Here is a 19,548-nt window from a genome sequence, read left to right on the forward strand (position 1 = left end):
TATGTATTATTTATAATTATATTATTTTAATTATATTTTTATAATAATATTTGACTTAAACAAGAAAATGAATATTTTTAATTAAAACTTTAATTTATATTAATTTTATGAATATAAATTAAACTGATGGTTGATTTTCAATTTTTAATTTTAATTTTTGATTTTTGGTTTCGTCTCTCTAAAATGATAATGAATGAGTTGGAACGAAACATCGTCGGTTGAAATGTTTGAACACCAAGTCTGCCTCGTTACCAGCCGTCCGTGCAATATATAAACCCTGTTCTAGCGCCAAATTTCAATTCTAAAACGGTCCGCCCTGAGTCCTGACTCTCTCTCTCTCCTCCGGGCATGCCATGCGAACTCGCTTCCTGGTCATCGACTACTTTACCCCTTCTTCGCTCCAAACCCTAGGATCCCCGCTTCCCTTCCTCCGCCTTCCGCTCCCTCAACTCCCTTCCCCTTCGCCTCTCTCCGCCTCCGAAGCGCTTCTCTCCTGCTTCGACTCTGTTCCAAGCTTCTCCCTCGATATCGAGAGCTTGCCGATCCACGGTGCCCTCTCTAGGTTCTTATCCGACGCTCTTCCTCAGAATGTTCCCCTTCAAACTGGAGATTTTGAGATTTCTCGGTCTGAGACTCAGAGAGAATATTCTCTCAACGAGCGGAGGAGTTCCAGTTCCGAAATCGTTGAGGTTCGGATTTCAGAGGTGAAATTGCGTGCTTAAGCAATTGTTTCGTTAGTATTTTCGAAGTATTTCTTTTGTTCCAGAAAGAAGAAGTTGCGTTGAATTTAATAACTTCTGACCAGGAGGAATACTTACATGATACTAACTAATAGTAGCGGGATTGAGTGTAGTTTTGACCGACTACAGCTGAATTTCGTCAATTATAGTACAAAATTTGTAAGTTAGCTTCAATTGAGGATCAGAGAACAGTTCTGGTCCTTACGAAGGTCTTAAAATTTGAACTTCATTCCCGATCATTCAGTCTAGGAATCTAAAAATATTATTTGGAGAGGAAAAGCGTTGGTTCTGAAAATGGTAGATTGAAACTTCAAAAGTGAAAATGAATGTGTTTAATCATGTTTGCTTCAAATTATTATTATTATTATTATTATTATTATTATTATTATTTTGTGTTATTCCTGAATGATGTATTTTTTTCCTTGATGTTTTGGATAATTAGGCCTTCAAACTTAAGAGTAATGATAAATTACAGCTGATCCTGATGTGTTGTATTTGATCTCCCTGAGGTGGAACTGTGCTTTAAACCAAAATGCAGTTCTGTCTTGCTTCTGCTTAGTAAAAGATAATTTATTGACCCTAAATTTTTGTGGACATGGTATTCAGATTTTATTTTCATAAGCCACATAAAGAGTTCAAATTAAGATGGTTGATTGACTGTTTTTATTTTGTTGTTGATTGATTTTTAAGAAATTTTGGAAAACTGTGCTGTTAATTTGCTAAATAGCTGATAAATTATGGCAAAGAAATCTAGTTTAAAGCTGCTGAGATTTGTAATGTAGTTTAAAATTGAAATGCGCATATAATGGTGAAGTAGTTGTTTCTACTTTCTTGTTGGAATTTTGTCTCGTTTAAAATAGAAATTTGGTTGAGTATATCTTGAATTTTTATTATCAGGCCCACCTATATGGGCCCTTTCATGAGCTCCACCTGTTGCAGTATGGATTTGACCCGACTTGACAATCCATTTTGTATTTGTTAAGGTTTGATATACATTATTGGCCCACAACCTAATAACTAAGCTTTTAGGTAAGTTGGTAATCTAATATGGTATCAGAGTTGGTTATCAGGTGATCTTGGGTTCTAGTCTTGTTGCCTGCCTTTAATGTAAGCTTGTTAAAAATAAATAAATAAATTGTGTCCCCAATATGAGTGTACTTACTGTTTGTTTGTCTCTTCATGTGCTGTTGGGCTGCGCGTGCGGGAGAGTGTTAAGGCTTGATATGCATTGTTGGCCCGCAACCTAATAGCTTAAACTTTTAGGTAAGGTAAAGTGGTAATCTAACAGTATTTGCCCCATTGCACACTCATGTTTGTAAGGTTTGAAGGGCGTTACTATTTTCCCATTGAGTTTTGGCATATTTGGGGCTAGGGTTTGAGCATTTGAGTGATCTTGATCTCTATTTGTACCTCTTTTTTTTTGATTCATGGTGAAACTCTCCCCTCCCTGCCAATGGAGTAGGCTTCAAAGCCAAACCACATAATCTGGGTACTTGTTTTGTGTCATTTTTCATTTTTCTTGTTTATTTGATTTATTTGTTGTATTCCATTTGGGGTTTGTTTATAACATAGTTTGGTATGCTGTAAAATTTTAAAATAAGAATAAAATTGTTAAAAATTTCATTCCATAAGTGTTAATTTCTGATTTTACCAGTAAGTTTCATAGAATGTTGACTTGAATTTGCTGTTGTATAAGTTTAATTATTACATGAACATGATACTGATAGCAAATCACAAATAAGAAGTTTTATTCTTGAAAATTTAAGGTTATTCTGAGGTCCAGCAATGAATTTTATGACACAAAACTTTTTGACTGGTAAGATTAGGTAATAAGAATTTGACTTTTGGATATGACTTTGAAGTGCTACTTCAACGAGTGCAATTGTGTTAAAAGAAACCCTGGGAACTATGCCTATTGCTTATTGCTCACGAGAATTTATTTTTCTGTATCTGGCTTTCATTAAGGATGCTCAGGTCCTTTATGAAGAGATGGAAGTTAGGAGTCATATGACTTTTGGTTCTGAAACTCTAGAGGTTTGTTGAGTACTTTAAAATATTTGTTAACTTTTGCTTTAATTGGTTGTGTATCCTCTAATTCTTTTCAGTTTATTTTATGCGATTGCAGGAGCAAAATGAGGCCAATGTTTGCAATAGGGATTTTAGGATACTCCAATTTGAAACACCAGAGCTTGACCTATTCTTGGTAATACCTAGGTCATTTTAAATATGAGGGTGTAAGTGAGGTCTAGTTCTACGCCTGCTTGCAAAAGTTTGTTCTTGTGTGAGTTATCTTGTTGGTCTTTTTGCAGGAAAATTCTTGCTTCTCTGGTAAAGAGGAGATCCAAATTCCTTTTGAATTTTCTGAGACAGACAGTAATATGGTAAGGAATATATGAAGATTTCTTTCATTTCAAAAATTATATGATTTATAAAATGAGATTCAATTAACCTCCTTAGGAGATATTTTGGAAGTAATGAAATGGGAATGCAGATTTCTGCAGTATTCTTCTTAAGAGTTGAGAGATTTCTTAATATTGCCGAAAGATGATTGAAATTTTCTTAGTGAAAGGGAGCCCCTTGGTGTCAAATCACTGTTTACTTCTAACCAAAGTCATTTTCAAATTGCAAGATTGTGGTAGTTCAGCTTCAAATTATTTTTGATAAGGTGGATAGAGTTGTTCCATTTTTCTAGGTTCCCTTGTGTCCACACATGCACGCATGCTCTGATGATGTATAGGACCTTTAGAACTTGAGTCCTTGAAGTGTTCCAACTTCTAGTAGCTTTTTCAATGATATTGAGGTGCTTTTGACTAACCATTTTCATTTTCCATTGTGCGCATGCCCACACACACCGGTTCTGTGCAGATGTGCATGCATGCAGAAAGTAGATTTTATCATTGAGTGTAGAAACTATTTATCATTCTTGTGCTGCTTTTTTATTTACACTCTTCAAAATATAGAGCAAAATGAAACTCGTTGGCTATATACCGAAGGATTTGCTTGAATAAGAGTTATTGAGGGAATTTTGTATCCTTTCCATGAAGTAGCAGACATTGTTAGACCAAAAGAATGTGTTGAAGTTTTATCTTGAAGTCATACTTCCTTCTTATAAATTCTTTACTCGAGTTTCAAGTATAGGATTGTTAAGTTCTTTGATTGGTAGGTTACAAGAAACTATTTACCAAGTATTTTTGCTATTTAGCATAATTATGGAGAGGGTATAGCCATGCGGCGTCGAAAAATCGTCATTTATCAATTTTTTTCATTGCTCATGTTTTAGTGATCCATAAAATCATTAATTGTATCAATTCTGAGGTTTAACTAGGGTGTTCCTCCCAGGATATGCCTAAAACGGTGCTTGCTGTACCATATCCTTGTGAGATTCATGAATTCGTTTATTCAGTACAAGACATTATTCCAAAGTACCATACAGAACACAAGGGTTATTTATTGGAAGGTGCTGGTTCTTTCCAGGACCAAAATCCTTACCATGGCTCATTTCCTCTTCTAGAAGTGGATGATATAAGTTTGAGAGTTTTGACTGGCCCATCTGTGGAGGATGAATTTCTTTTGCGCTTTGAAAGTATTGAACCCCAACAATGGAATCAAAATGATGTCCCAGTGGTTGATGCTAGTGAGATTTTGGGTACTTCAAACATTGTTGATATGTTAGAGTATTCTTCAGATCACTGTCTAACAAAGAAGCTCCTTGAATCTGAGCTGGCTTCCCCGAACTTGTTTGTGGAAATGGATGTTCTAAGCATTCTGGAAACCTCATATAATGAAGGAAACTCGGTGCGCAATCCAGAGATATCTAATTGTGAATCTCTTTTGTCAGTGATCCCAGTTCTTTTTGAGGAATTTCAGTTCCTAGATGTGGATTCATCCCAATTTTTTGATGTTTTCATCGACTTGCAAAGTGCTATTGAACCCGAAATATGCAACCAAATGTTCAGGGAGGGTATGAATTTCAGGAATTTCAATGATTTGATTGTTAGTCATGAACTGGCCCTTGTAGATGACACATTTAAATCAATGCCAGTTCCAATTCTATCTGATCATGGAAAGATAAGGTCACTGTATGCCATCGTTGTGGAAATACTTGCTGAATTAAAGCCACAGCCCCTATCGGCATCTGATGCGATATATCTAGATTGGCATCTCTGGGAGGGGGATACATGCAAATGTGATAAATTTTCAATGTGTCGGAGTATTTTGGAGGATATAGATACATATGGAAATGACTTTATTCAGAAACCAGTTGATGATGGAATGTTGTTGTTTGATTTTCTTTTTTCTAGTGAATCTTTAAATGGTCTAATTATAGAAGAAAACAAGGTGTCACTAGACATAATTTCTGACAGCATGTCTGTGTCTAGAGAGCATTCTACTCAAGTTGCTTCAAATAAGTCTTTGGGCAATAAATGTCCAAAACCAGGAAATGGACAACCATTATCTAATATTGATGCTGAGAAGGCTTCATTGTTATTTGGGTCTATTTCACAGTTCAATGATCTTGATTTTTTCTTAGATCCTCGTAAAGGGACTGCTGGTGAAAATAGTAAACTTCCCGTCAAGGCATTTAAGACTAAGGCAATGTTTCCAGCAGGTTCATCCAGTGATGAGCCAGCTGCACCAGGCTTTTCCAATGCAGTTCAATTACAGGAGTGGGATATTGAGTTACATCAGGTAAACCTGTCAGAAAATATTGTGGCTCTTATCAATAACTTCCAAAAGATCTATCTAGCCACTGTGGAGAATGACATGGAGCTGAAGAGGATGCATTATTCATCTACAGCTGCAGATTGTTATAAACTGCTACGCCTTCCAAAAAGAAAGCTGATGGACTGCATTAAAAAGACAACTTCAGAACAAAATCTTTTGGCTAATAGAGAGAACAACATCCTGGCATTTGTGACTTTGTGTGCGATTAAACAGATGGCATGGTACTTGTGTTTTTATGGCATCCATCCAACACATCTATATGTAGACAAGTTATGTCAAACACTGAAGTGTTTGAAAAATAGATTAAGCTTACTCCATTCGCTCACCGAAGATGCATACTGGAAGGCTGACAGAGACATAACTAGCTCACATCCTTCACTATCTGTTATTCAGGGGATTTTACTGTCAAATATTTCCCAGAGTAGCTTGAAAGTATTGATCGTGACTGACCAATTTTTCTGGTGCCCATTGAAGAGGTTGTTGTCTTCCATGGAAATGTCATATAAGGAGCTGCCACATTTTCGTAATCAGCTAGATTTATGTGACTTTAATGGGTTCACAAATACTGCCTTGGACACCTTGTCAAATTCAGACTGCCTTTTAGTATCCCACAAGTATGTTACTTGTCTGACAAAATATGAATTGTGTTTACTTGTCTAATGCAACTTATTAATAATTTTCATTTAAATATTACTTGAGGAATGAGGATACAGAGCCAATAATTTCAATTCATTTAATATTTATGTTTGTCTAGTCTTAAAGTCAGTATAGACAGGTGACAAGTGAGCATTGAGATGTTCCAGTTGTGCATATTTATTATGATGTTGCTTAGTATTCAGTAAAGAGCCTGTCATTCTGATCGATGTCCTACTCTGAACAAGTTTAGTTGTTTGGATTACCATCACCTCTTATTGTTAAAAATTTAAAATCAATCCTAAAATGAACAATTTCCATGATTTATGGTATCTGTCTTATTATTTTGCTTGAATGTTGCAGAGTTTTGTTTTTCCTGGTTATCATTTAGATCCTGCTGCTGTGCCCATTAATGGATGTAGATTTTAAACTCGTTAGGAGTTCGTCATCCTTGTGTGAGAACATTAAATTCATAAACTGCCTCATTCCAATTTTCCATTTGCAATGGAAGAGAAAGCATAGCTAGACAGAGCCATAGGCAGTTGTTGAATGTGCATCAAATATTGTATGTTACATAACATTCAGCTATGTGTGATGCATTCATGTACACAAGCATGCAATCTTTGCTGACCATATCTTTGAGATTCTTCCATAGCAGATTAATATGATTATAATGTGGTAGGATTGCGACTCTTGTAGATTTTACTATTGATAATTTCAGTTTGCCAATTGATCTATACTAAACTTCAAGATGCTGCATCTATATATTTCCCAGTTGTTCTTGAGCTGTGTTTTTGCTCTTAATATAATTCCATGAGATAATTATTAGTCACAGATCATGTTATAAACTAAAACAGGTCAGGCAAATTCCATCTCAATCCTCCAATTTTCCTTCTCTCTCTCTCTCTTCTGTTTTTTTTTTTTTTATCTGTAAAAAAAGTGAATTTCTCATCGATGTTAAGCTTATACAGCACTGATTGATCTTCTATTGATGTTGATGTAGAGAAACATTTGATTACTCATTATCTCATAGAAAGCTTATATTTTAGAACATTTAGGGGTAACTTTGAGTGTAAAAAGAGTATCCATTATGCTTGTTAACATGTGTAGTATGTGATAGAAGCTTATCTAGTTTCTAATTATTTTTTTCCAAGAATGTTAGAGGAGGTTAAAAATGAAGACAAACCTCAATTATTTCAATATGTTCTTCATGGTTAGTCATCAAGCCTTTGTGTAGGCTTTCTCCTAGTCCTATATGTTATATTATCACTTTACCTAAAAGCTTAAGCTCTTAGGTTGTGGGCCAACAATGTATATCAAGCTTTAACACTCCTCCGCACGTGCAGCCCGATAGAACGTGGAGAGATAAACATACAATACATTACACCCATGATAGAGAACATGATAATATTTTTTTAAACACACACAATAAACATAGGCAACAAGACTAGAACCTAGGACCTCTTGGTAACCAGCTCTCATACCATGTTAGATTACCACTTTTTCTAAAAGCTTAAGCTCTTAGATTGTGGGCCAACAATGTATATCAAGCTTTAACACTATATAAGTAAGCAAACTGTAGGAATTGATATAACAACAACAACAACAACAACAAAACCAAGCCTTTGTCCCACTAAGTGGGGTCTGCTATATGAATCCTTTTCCGCCAATTTATGCAATCATGGACCATTTCTTTTGATAGATTCAAGGATATTAAATCCTTACTCACTAAAGATTAGATCAACACTTATTTGTAAATTAATTAAATTATAAAATCCTTAGATAATCATAAAGACCCTATATTATGTCTATTCCTCTGGTAGACATGCAGATCTCTCTGAGTGTGATCCCCATCAATTTCCCTGTGGTGAGAAAAACTTACGACTAGTGAAAAAAGAGGGGTGTATTGCTCCAATAGATCTGGACCTAAGCAATGCAATTCATATGCGGTAACCTATACGGAGTCAGGAGTAGGCGGGTCCACTTCACGAGGTTGCGTCTATACCCTTGTTGTGTAGATGCAACATGCTCATCTTCTAGAATGCTCTTGACACGATTGTAAAAGAGGAAGGAAGCACTGGAACTGGAATTGATGGAGAAATCGCTCCATAAGGTGATATATCTGCATGCTTAAAGATGCCTTGGCAAGGGGTTAAAGTCCTTAACATTGAAAATAATACATGCATATATTGGATGATAGTTCAGGCCCAAATGACGAAGAATGTGAAAAGAACCAAAGGCATGGGCATGAACTTCTTAAAAGAATGCTTTGGGTAACGTTTAGGACAGATAAATACCATCACATAGTCATCCTCATTTAATTCAAGATGCTTACAATGAACAACTAGCTTATAGTGTGCTTTTTTGTAGCAATCTTAGGGAAGATACTCGCTTCAGCATATCAGCGGTGTGGGCATATCTGCTGTTAAGCTATCTAGTGATGTCATGTATCTGCTGTATGCGCTGTTAAGCTGGATCATATGTCGTATATGTCCTGCATCACTAGTACTATCGTATATCAGCTGTTAAGCTATTGATGAAGCATATTGGTTTTCTCAGATGAGGAAAGGAAATTGGAAGGCGGTCTCACTCTAATGTGTTCTCTGTCATGAACATGATGGATCTGGCTTTCAGTGTGTTTATATGTGAGATTGATAAAGTATTGGGGTTCCTTGGCGGCAGTGATAATCAAACAAAAGGGAAAAAATGTTGAGGTATTTTAGGGGTTGGGTGCTGTGGGTGGTGGCTGCAGGTGTGATGAACTTGATAAACAAGAGGTTTCAGATGTGCTTGGTGAGACTGGACTGGTGATTGTCTGATGGCAGTGGTGGATGGTGGTTTGTGAGGGCAGCAAGGGAGGATTGATATGAGGCTCTGAGACAAAATTGATGTGGGATTGATAGGCACAAGAGAAGGATGCAGAAATTTAAGAGAGAAGAATACGAAACTAAAAGAGGGATAAAAAATGAAGACAAAAACCTATGAGGGCTGAATGCTTAATATTCCAATTTTTCTTCATGGTTATGCAGTAAGACTTTATTCAGGCTTTCCCCTAATAATAAGTAAACAATCTCTAGGAATTAATATCAAATCCTAGTCAATGAAACAAAATATGACATCCTTAAAAATTAGACAGTACATAACTGTAAAATATATAGATCATAAAACCTTAGATCTCTTAAAGACCCTATATTATGTCTGTTGAGGCTCGATATACATTATAGATCTGCAACCTTAATCCTTTAGATAAAGTGATAATCTAACTGATATCAGAATTCAGAGCTATGGTTTCTCGGAGCTCTAGGGTTCTAGCCTTATTAGGTCTGTTTATTGTTTGTTTGTTAATAATTGTCTTACTACCTGTAATGGGTGTGTTTATCATTAGTTTCTCTCTCCACATACTATTGTACTGCGCTTGTGGGGGAGTGTTAAGGCTTGATATACATTGTTGGCCCACAACCTAACAGCTTAAGCTTTCATGTAAAGTGGTAATCTAACAATGTCTATGCCTATGGTAGACACGAAAACGTTGCTGAGTGTGATCCCCATCAAAAGGTACTCTTTGTGTGCAATTATTACAATTCTATTCCCATTTTCACTCCAATTTCCTTTTTAAAATCTATAAAATGCAACACAACACCAAATCCCTACTCATGAAAATTGAAATGTATGGAATAGCTATGATTACAGAGAATTATAGAGGGCAGTTCTCATTTAATTTTGGACTGTACTTTATCTTGTGGTTTTGAAATAATTTGTTTTGGAATTTTTCTGGAGCAGTGGGTTTGTCCATCTTTGCAGATTTTGTGTCTCTATTACTTCAAGGATTTTGGTAATGTGAATGAGGAAAAGGTTATTTGGAGATGCACTTTTTTTTTATTAATTTTTGCGATGATTTGGTGCATTTGATTGGAGCGTAATTTTCAAGGGCTTTGCTGTTTCTCCTGGTATTTTATAGAATGGTGTGGTTTACTTGCTTTGACGGTCCAAGAACAGCTCTTTTATATAGTTTTCTTTGATTGACATGCAGAGAAACCGGATACTTTTGCTCTATTATCTCTTTCTGTTTTGTTTCTCTTTTTTCCTTTCTCCTGTAGGATGTTTTATCCTACTTCCATGTACTTTTCCTCTTTTTTCTCTCAATATATTCTGTGTATCAAAAAACAAAACTGTTCCTCTTTTCTCTCTTTGAAAATATTTCTTCGTATCCATATACAAAACTAGGAACATTGAATAATGAACTCATAATCTTGTCGCATATTGGCTCGCATATTCATTTTGGTGTCATTACTAAAACTAGTGGTACGAAACTATACATTGCTGCTTGTGTTCCATTTCAATTTTTGTCCCTGTCAAGGAGTTTTGTATCGGTAAATAACATTTCATTTATTTTTAAGGCACATTTCTGCATCATTTCCATTCGATAAGTTCGGCATTATCTTGGAATATGGAGGTTCATCTGGACTGTCTAGAATATCGACAACTTCCACAAAGTCAATTGAATTGCCTCGTCTTCACTTTGTGAAAGTGGAACTGGAAGACTGTAGCATTCCCCAAGCATTTTGTGAAGGTGTTGATATGCTTCAGGATACCGAAGTTGGAATGGTAAAATCTCTTTCCTTCATGATGAGAAGACTAGCATCTTTCCTCTCTTCTGAGATCAAGCATGACTAAGTTACTTGAGGCCAAGTCTATATTGTATGTATAATTTTCTGCCCCAATTTACGATTATGTTCCAAAAATTTGGTGATAAATGACAAAATACAATAAAAATATAGAGTACTACACTATTTGAGCTTTGATTGCAATCCTGGTGTGAACAATATGTTTCATTAAGCGCGGAATATTTTGTTTGGTTCATGCGCCTCTCCAATCGCCTCAAGTGAATTAGTTATGTCATTCATTTATTTAGAATATGTTGTCCAGGGTATATATTTTGCCTCAGCTGTTCCTGTGGCATTTCCCTGTTGATGTAGGGAGATAATTTCCTGCTTTCATATGGTGTATCTTAATACAGTATTTTCTTTTCCAGATTCCACACCTTGACTTCTTGTCCATTCTTAAATGATTTTATGGTGCAAGTTGTTTTGATTGAATATATTACTATGTAGCATGAGAGCATGACTCAACTATCTCTTTTAGCGTAAAACTAAGAATGAATGTATACCCTTAGCATGGCCAAGATATTCATTTTAAGACAAAAGTAGAGAAAAAATTTCAAACTAGAACACCCTTATAACTGAAAATTCAAATGATAACTTAAACGCCTTTTTAAAAAAAAGAAGAAGATAAATTTACCATCTGAAACAGGAGAGGCAGGAGACTAGGGAAAACTTCCTCCCAGGTTAACTACATATTGGAGGTGGTGGGGTAGTTATTTTAGGTGCATATTTTATGAAATTCAAAAATTTTCGCTTGTTTTTAGAAAAATTGGGAGATCTCCTTCAGGGATGTCAGATGGAAAGATGGTTTTACTGAAAAGAGGTTTATGTGCAGTGTGTTGCTTGTTCGCTTGTTCCTAACTGGAGAAGTTGAGGGAACTCATTGGTATGGCACTTGGATCTGAATTTTTTGGTTTTTGTTTTTTTTTTATTTTTAACAAAGCATAATACACATAAAACAGAATTACATGGTTATTACATGAATATTGCTCCACCTCGAATGTTTCTGTTTTCTTCCACGGCAACAGTTGTCTTAAAATTAGTTGTTTCTGTTTATCATGAAGGCTAACTTCTATTCTAATATTTTGATTTGGCTACAACTTGCAAACTAGATGTACAGCTTTAAATCGTTTTACTGACATCAACAGTATTTTAGGAAGGAGAATATCATTCTAATCTTGGCCTGGAGGAGAATTTGAATGGCCAGAACCTGGAAGAACTTCTAAATTTTGTTCCTTTTGAGGATAACTGCAATTTGAGGCCTTCAGAGTCTGCAGATAAACTAGAAACTTGCTGTAAACCGCTTACGGATCCTTCCATGCTGCTTGCTATGGATTTCAAGCAAGTGCAACCAAGAACTCCATCTTTCCGGGACACAATCATTGTTGTGAACACTCAAAATTTTGAGAAGGAAATGATAATATCCAGGAGACGCACATATCAGAGAATTCTTGCAATGGAGAGAGAAGGGGCCCAAGTTGTGGAGCGTGATTCAAACCTGCCTGTAGATATCATAATTAGTGCTGCCATTTGCCTGGTGTGGTATGATTGCAGAAACATTGGAAAGAAAGCAACGACCCTAGATGAAGCTTCTTCATGCTTAGCTTTGTGCATTGAGAATATATCTACAAACATTTTGACATTACTGAGTTTTTGCTTCAGTGGCTGCATTCTGGTAATTCCGTTACTTACTGAGCTTTAACTTGTGTGTCTCAACTGTTCTTAGAGGGAAGTATGCATTCTTTTAAAAGAAATAGCTGGACATTTCCTGCATTTTCTATGAACTTTGTTAAGGCTTGATATACATTGTTTCCCACAACCTAGCAGCTTAAGCTTTTAGGTAAAGTTGTACCTTAACATGGTGTTAAAGCTATGGCGCAAACAAGGTCCTGGGTTGTAGTATTGTTGCCCGTATTTACTGTGTAGTGGTTAAAAATTTTGTGTGTTCCCAATAAGGGGTGTCATTCATTGTTTGTTTGTTTGTCCATGTGCAATTAGGCTGCACATGTGGGAAAGTGTTAAGGCTTGATATACATTGTTGGCCCCCAACCTAGTAGCTTAAGCTTTTAGGTTAAGTGGTAATCTAACAAACTTCTTGGATGCTTTGAAGCTGCAGTATTTGCTGCAGCGAGCAGAATCCCTGCCATTTGTCTCCTTTGATATTCTTAGCACATTTCATCTTTCTTTGGCTGAAACATTTTAGAAGTGGTCATATATGTTACTGACTGGATTTAACTCTGTCGTCTCAATTTTCCATAGGAATTTTTTTGCAATCAATTTGGTGTAGACACCCTATTTTGCCTAGTCGTTATATAGAAAAATTTGGGCATTTTTTACCTTATTTTCATTTCAATTTTAGGCATTTTTAGGGTGGTCTTTTTTTTTTTTTTGTGGAAAACTGCAATGGAGTGCCATCTAAGGTCTTTTGCCTAGGCACGGTCTCTCATTTCCATTCGCTCAGCTTCACCATTTTTGTTTGCATGTCCATGTACTAGAATTTGTACAAGCTTTTATTTGCATTTCTATTTTACCATATAATAAAAAAAAAAATGAAAAAAATATAGCCTCAACATTCTCGAAGCCCGCGGGTCAGCCTCCTGAGCACCTGCACATACAGAAACAGAGGTCTATGTTAGTAAGGGCCCAACTGGGCTTACTTTTAGAATTCCAAGCCCATAGTGAGAGCTTGTGTAACGACCCGAATAAAATGGTAGTTAAATAATAAAAGAAAAGGGATATGGAAACCGGAAACAGAAGGAGGCCGTCGACGACATTGAACTTTGGAAGGACTAAAGGAAAAGGGGTCAGCAGGGCTTCGTCGACGAGAAAATACCGAGAGGGGTTCTGAGGCAGCCTAAATTTCGTCGACGAAGAACGGGCTTGTCGACGAAATCCCCTGTTTTATATATACAAAAATTCGGGAATTATTTCATTTTTAAGAAATCTCTCTCTCTCCTCTCTCTGTCTCTCTCTACGACTCTTTCTCCCTTCTCTCTTCTTTTCCGGCCCCACCAGTCGTCGGATCGATAATCCGAAGCTACCACGACGATCCTGGCAGAGTTCTCTTCAAATCTGTTGGAGCGGATCGTCGGAGAAAGCTAGTTGGAAATCATCTCAAAGTTGAGGTAAGACTTTTTAAGTCATATTTGGTTTTGTGCTAGTTATAAGAAATGTTGTGCGCATGAAAATACTGAAATTTAATATCGGGGGTTTTCAGTTTCAGGGTATTGGTTAGGGAACCCCTCAGGTGTTAAACTTGAATGCTTTTGGGTAAAAACTTCTACTCACTATGTGAGTTTTTGACAGTTGAGGAAAATATTGTATGTTTAGGAATACTGAACTTTAATTCTGAGATTTTTTATTTTCAGGGTATTGAGTTAGGAACCCTGCGGGTGCGGGGCAGTTTTATTAGGGGCTTTCCAGGAATCAGGTAAGGGGATAAACTAAGCTAGTACTATTTTGGAAAATGCATATATATATATATATATAGTTATCATTTGATTTATGGAAAATGTATATGTTTATATATGTATGTTTTATATTTGCAAAATACTGTGAAAAATGATCGTATGTTGAATATGTGGAAAATATACTGTGTGGCATGAGTAAAAATGTTGTGAAATGTTGTTTTCTGGGAATGTGGATGATATGGATTTTTATGATGGAAAATCGGCATACGGGCCGAGATGTTTATATATGTGTATATATATATATATATATATATATATATATGTGGATATGTTTGCTGGCATATGGGCTGTGCTATGTGATTTGCGAGCGTACGGGCTGTGCTATGTGGTTTGCCAGCGTACGGGTTGTGTTATGTGATTTGCCGGCGTACGGGCCGTGCTATGATAAAATGTGTAATACCGGCGTACAAGCCGATGATTTTCATGATACACGGATATATGTGAAATGATATGATTGATGTGAAAATGAATGATATGAGATATCTATGTATCACGATTTTAGTATATGTATATGATATCAGAACCTGGTTGACTTGGTCTAGGCTAGCACTTGCACGGTACCGTTGCTATGTGTCCATGGTCCTCGTGATCATGATATCTGTGTTAACGCTGTTGTACGGAGTGGTGTGAGATTGGATGGTCAATGTGGTTATGTTCAAGAAGTGTGCTGTTATCGCCCCTGGTGTACGGATCAGTCTGGGTAGACCCATCGAACCTACAGACTAGACTATTGACTTGGCAGTGGTCAGCCAACCATTGTCAGGTCCCGCCTTCGGGCCACACAATCTAGTCATGTGAGGGTAATACATGACAATAGCCAGCTAACCTATTAGAATGGTTTTTATGTTATTATTATTATCATGATATGAGATGAGAAATGTTTATGAAAATGCAGTATGTTCTGCCATGTTTTGATATACATATGTTTTCCCAGATTTGATAAGTAGTATTGAATATGTTATGTATGGTATATGTAGAACACGATATACTCATGTAGCCACACACTAGTATTAGTTTATTTCCCTTACTGAGAGGTGTCTCACCCCTAAATTTTATTAACTTTTCAGGAGCCCCGAATAGGAGAGCGGGAAAAGCCCTGCAGAATTAGTGTTGTTTATCTGCCCTCTGCAAAGGGTAAGTTTTTGGTAGGGACAGTTAGGTTTTTGTGGGAATTGTCCCTAGATTCCATTTTTGGGATGTATATACGGAGAGATAGTGATTGTAGTACTCTGGTATGTTATATTGTACATTATGCTGAGATGTATATGATTATATACTTCCTGCTGCGTAGGCTTCTGCTGTATATCCCTGGTATCCACGGGTCCAGGTGGATGGTGACCTGCTGAGTTGGAGTGTATGATGTAAAAAAAATATATATGTGAAAATGAGCAGGTCGTGACAGCTTGCTTCTCCCATACTTCCCCTTACCAACTCCTAGGGAAATCTAGATATGATTGGAGCTTGCCCCCTTACCTTTTGGCTTATAAATAAAGAAGATTTGGGAGAGGAAAGGGGGGGAGAGACTGGTCGGGTCAGAAATAGAGAGATGAGAGTGGGAGAACTCTGCTGAGGCAAAGAGGAATAGCAAGAGAAAGAAGAAGAGCAGGGAAGAAGAAGAAACAGAGAAAGAAGAAGGAGAAGCAACATCGAAGGAGGAGGAGAACCAAAGGTTAGTTTTCCCCCCTTTAACTCTGTTTCGCTTTTGGTTGGGTTTGTTGGCCTGTTTAGCAGCATTTTAAAAGGGAGGGGTTTAAATTTTTGAGTTGATTAAATTGCTGGTTTAATCTCGAATTCTCCCCCTAAACCCTTCAAAACCCCTCCAAATTAGAGTTTAAAATAAATTTTTGTGAAATTCAAGAAAATCCCTAGAGCAAACCCGATTTTTTTGATCCGGATTCGAGAAGCCTAAACCTGAAAACCCGGGTCAGCCTACCCTGACCTTGGTCAATGGACCTAGATCTGGTAACCTAGACCCAACCTGGGGACCCGAGTCAACTTGATCGGGGCCCAAGTCAACAGCCCTAAATGCCCAAATCCAGGTCAGCTTTGACCTGGGTCAACTGACCTAGACCTAGACCCAAACCCCTCTTAGACCTAGCCCATTTCCCTAGACCAAGACAAATTGGGCCTAACCTGACCTAACTTACCCATGCAAGCCCAAATCCCCCACAACCTAGTTCCCCAACCTAACCTACCCATGCAAGCCCAAGCTACCCAGCCCACATAAACTTAAGCCCAAACCCTGACCCAACTCCTAACCCAAAACCAAACCTAACCAAACCCTTACGGTCCAGCTGGGCTTGACCCCATTTCCTAGCCCACACTAGCCTAGTTAAGCCCATTCCCTAACTAGCCAATGTCAAAGTATTGTGTGAATGGCCGAATGGTTTGGCCTTGAGTTCTGTATATTATATATAGACTTTACAAGAATGCTATGCATGGAAAGTAAATAAGTTTTAGCATGATTCTAGCCCTATATATGTAAACTATAATCTGTCAAGCAGTATACATGTAAACTAAATGTATGCTAACTGTACAAAATAATGAATTGACAAATAAGGAAATAATTGTGGGCTGAAGTAAGGAAAGAAATCTTTTGCTTTTTTGTTTGCTGTTCCGTTGACAGCCCCCCTCAAATTGATATGGGTTGATCAACAAGCATTAATTTGCTACTTAGGGAGCAACATCGATGACGAGTGAGAGCCTTGGTGAAGATATCTGCAATTTGTAATTCAGTGGAAATATGTGAAAGAGTGATAACACGAGCTTCAAATGCTTCACAGATAGAGTGACAATCGACTTCAATATGCTTCATGCACTCATGATAGATAGGATTGGCCATGATCTGGACAGCACTCGTATTATCGGCATGTAGAGGTGTAGGATCGGTCTCAGAAAAATCTAGCTCAGCAAGCAAACCTCGAAGCCAAATAATTTCGGAACTAGTAAGAGACATCGCCCAGTATTCAGATTCCGTCGATGATTTAGAAACTCTATCTTGCTTCTTACTCTTCCAAGAAATCAATGCATCACCTAAGAACACACACCAACCACTGATGGAGCGACGTGTATCCACACAACCAGCCCAATCAGCATCACTATAAGCAGCAAGACGAGTAGAATTGCCTACAGGGAAGAATAAATCATGGCTAGAAGTGCCCTGAACATAGCGTATGATCCTACAGACAGCAGCCAAATGAAGATGATGAGGAGTCTGAAGAAACTGGTTGACTTGTTGTACAGCAGAAGAAATGTCTAGTCTAGTAATGGTGAGATAGACAAGACTACCCATCAACTTTCGATATAAACTGGGATCAGCAAGTAAGTCACCCTCCTCTTTGCGAAGTTTGATATTTAATTCCATCGGAGTATCAATAGAAGTACCCTTGTGAAGGCTAGTTGTGGCCACCAAGTCACTAGCATACTTATGTTGATTGAGTGAAATACCTAAGGGACTACGATTCACCTCAAGACCAAGAAAATATGTGAGAGACCCAAGATCTTTTATATGAAAGGATTCTGAGAGATGAGTCTTGAGTTGAGCAAGTAAAGCAGAATTGGAACCAGTAATTACAATATCATCAACTTAAACCACAAGAACAACAATACCTATGTCTGATTTCTGAAGAAACAATGAAGTGTCATACTTGCTTTGCTTGAATGGAAATTGTAATAAAGTGGTGCGGAATTTATCAAACCAGGCCCTTGGAGCTTGTTTGAGACCATAAAGAGAGCGACGAAGCTTACACACATGTGAAGTCAGAGAGGGAAACAAGCCCGGGGGTGGCTTCATATAAATACACTCTTTAAGATCCTCGTGAAGAAAAGCATTCTTGACATTCATTTGATGTAGTGGTCAATCACTGCAAGCAGCAACAACCAAAATCGTACGAACAATAGTCATATTAGCAACAGGAGCGAAGGTCTCTTCATAATTGACACCATATTCTTGATTATTCCCAAGTGCAACAAGGCGAGCTTTGTAACGATCCAGACTTCCATCAGATTGGACCTTGATTGAGTAAACCCATTTACAACCCAGAGGAACAATGGTGGGAGGACAAGGCTCAATGTCCCAGGTGTGATTGGATAGCTTGTCGCCAACAATCATGCTTGGCAGTGTGTGAGTAGGATGTGGGAATATCTAAATTGGACAATGCAACCATAAGAGCTGAAATAGAATTTCCAGAACTTGAAGAGGGAAACCCATACCTATCCGGGGGTACAGACACTTGAGAAGAGGGACGTACCAAAGGTTTTGGAGGTGCTGCAACTGACTGAATCTGGAGCGTTGTAGGGTCAGATATCAGATGAGCTACCAGAAGAGACTGTGGGCGGAAGCGTCGCGTATACACAATACCTGGTTTAAAATGAGAACTGACTTGATGAGGATCCGAGAACTGCACCTCAAAGGAGGGAAGAATCACAGTAGAAGAGGAGGGTACAGAGGACACAAGAAAGAAATGTTGATTTTCAAAGAAAATAACATTCCTAGAAATGCATGTACGATGTAATGTAGGATCATAGCAAACAAATCCCTTTTGACACACATTATATCCCAAGAATGCACATTGAACAGATTGAGCAGATAATTTATGTTGCTCATGAGGAGGTAAATGAACAAAACATACACAACCAAAGGTATGGAGGTTGTCGTAACTAGGTTTTTTAGAAAATAAGCGGAAGTAGAGAGACTCCATGAGTAGGACTTGAGAAGGTAAACAATTAATCAAGTAAGTAGCAGTTTTCAGAGCCTCAGCCCAGAACAAGGATGGAATAGAGGATTCCAGCAAGAGAGTATGTACCACATCTAGGAGATGACAATTTTTCCGTTCGGCTACTCCATTGTGTTGGGGAGTAGCGGGACATGAATGTTGATGAATAATACCTTTAGAAGCCAAAAATGCCTGATACTCAGTAGACGCATATTCACCAATAGAATCTGTGCATAATGTCTTAATAGACGCAGAAAATTGATTGTCAACATACGCTAAAAACTCAGTGAAAGTACGAAAAACCTCAGATTTAGAGTGAAGAAAGTAGACCCAAGTAAATCTACTATGTTCATCAATGAAAGTCACATAGTATTTAAATTTTTTATGTGAACTAACCAGGGAAGGTCCCCAAACATCACTATGGATAAGATCAAAGCACTAAGAAGCTCTACTAGCATGCAAAGGGAAGGGAAGAGTTTTACTTTTACTAAGTTTTCAATAGGCACACTCAAGATAAAGAAGAACGTTTTTTTATTACCAAGTAAACCAGAGTTCAATACATGAGATAAGATCTAAGTATTGGGATGGCCTAAATGATGATGCC

General features: G+C 37.4%; 1 protein-coding gene across 6 annotated transcripts in view; it reads left to right on the forward strand.

Annotated features, from left to right (window-relative positions):
- The first annotated feature begins 210 nt into the window (after positions 1–210).
- The window catches only part of LOC131146701 (protein SHORTAGE IN CHIASMATA 1), a 29,608-nt gene continuing 10,270 nt past the window's right edge, over positions 211–19,548 (forward strand). For 2 of the 6 annotated variants that reach the window (XR_009134437.1, XM_058096452.1), the window contains exons 1-7: positions 268–704; positions 2,706–2,774; positions 2,866–2,943; positions 3,050–3,121; positions 4,080–6,079; positions 10,496–10,703; positions 11,916–12,434. Coding sequence is in view for 5 of the 6 variants with exons in the window: in XM_058096452.1 (XP_057952435.1) it covers positions 354–704; positions 2,706–2,774; positions 2,866–2,943; positions 3,050–3,121; positions 4,080–6,079; positions 10,496–10,703; positions 11,916–12,434 (3,297 nt within the window). In the remaining variant the exon portion in view is untranslated. Of the gene's footprint in view, positions 705–1,952; positions 2,004–2,705; positions 2,775–2,865; positions 2,944–3,049; positions 3,122–4,079; positions 6,080–10,495; positions 10,704–11,915; positions 12,435–19,548 lie in introns of those variants that run through there. The other 4 variants (XM_058096451.1, XM_058096453.1, XM_058096454.1 and 1 more) reach the window with 4 other exon arrangements.

Source organism: Malania oleifera, chromosome 13, assembly GCF_029873635.1.
Source record: "Malania oleifera isolate guangnan ecotype guangnan chromosome 13, ASM2987363v1, whole genome shotgun sequence".
NCBI lineage: Eukaryota > Viridiplantae > Streptophyta > Magnoliopsida > Santalales > Ximeniaceae > Malania > Malania oleifera.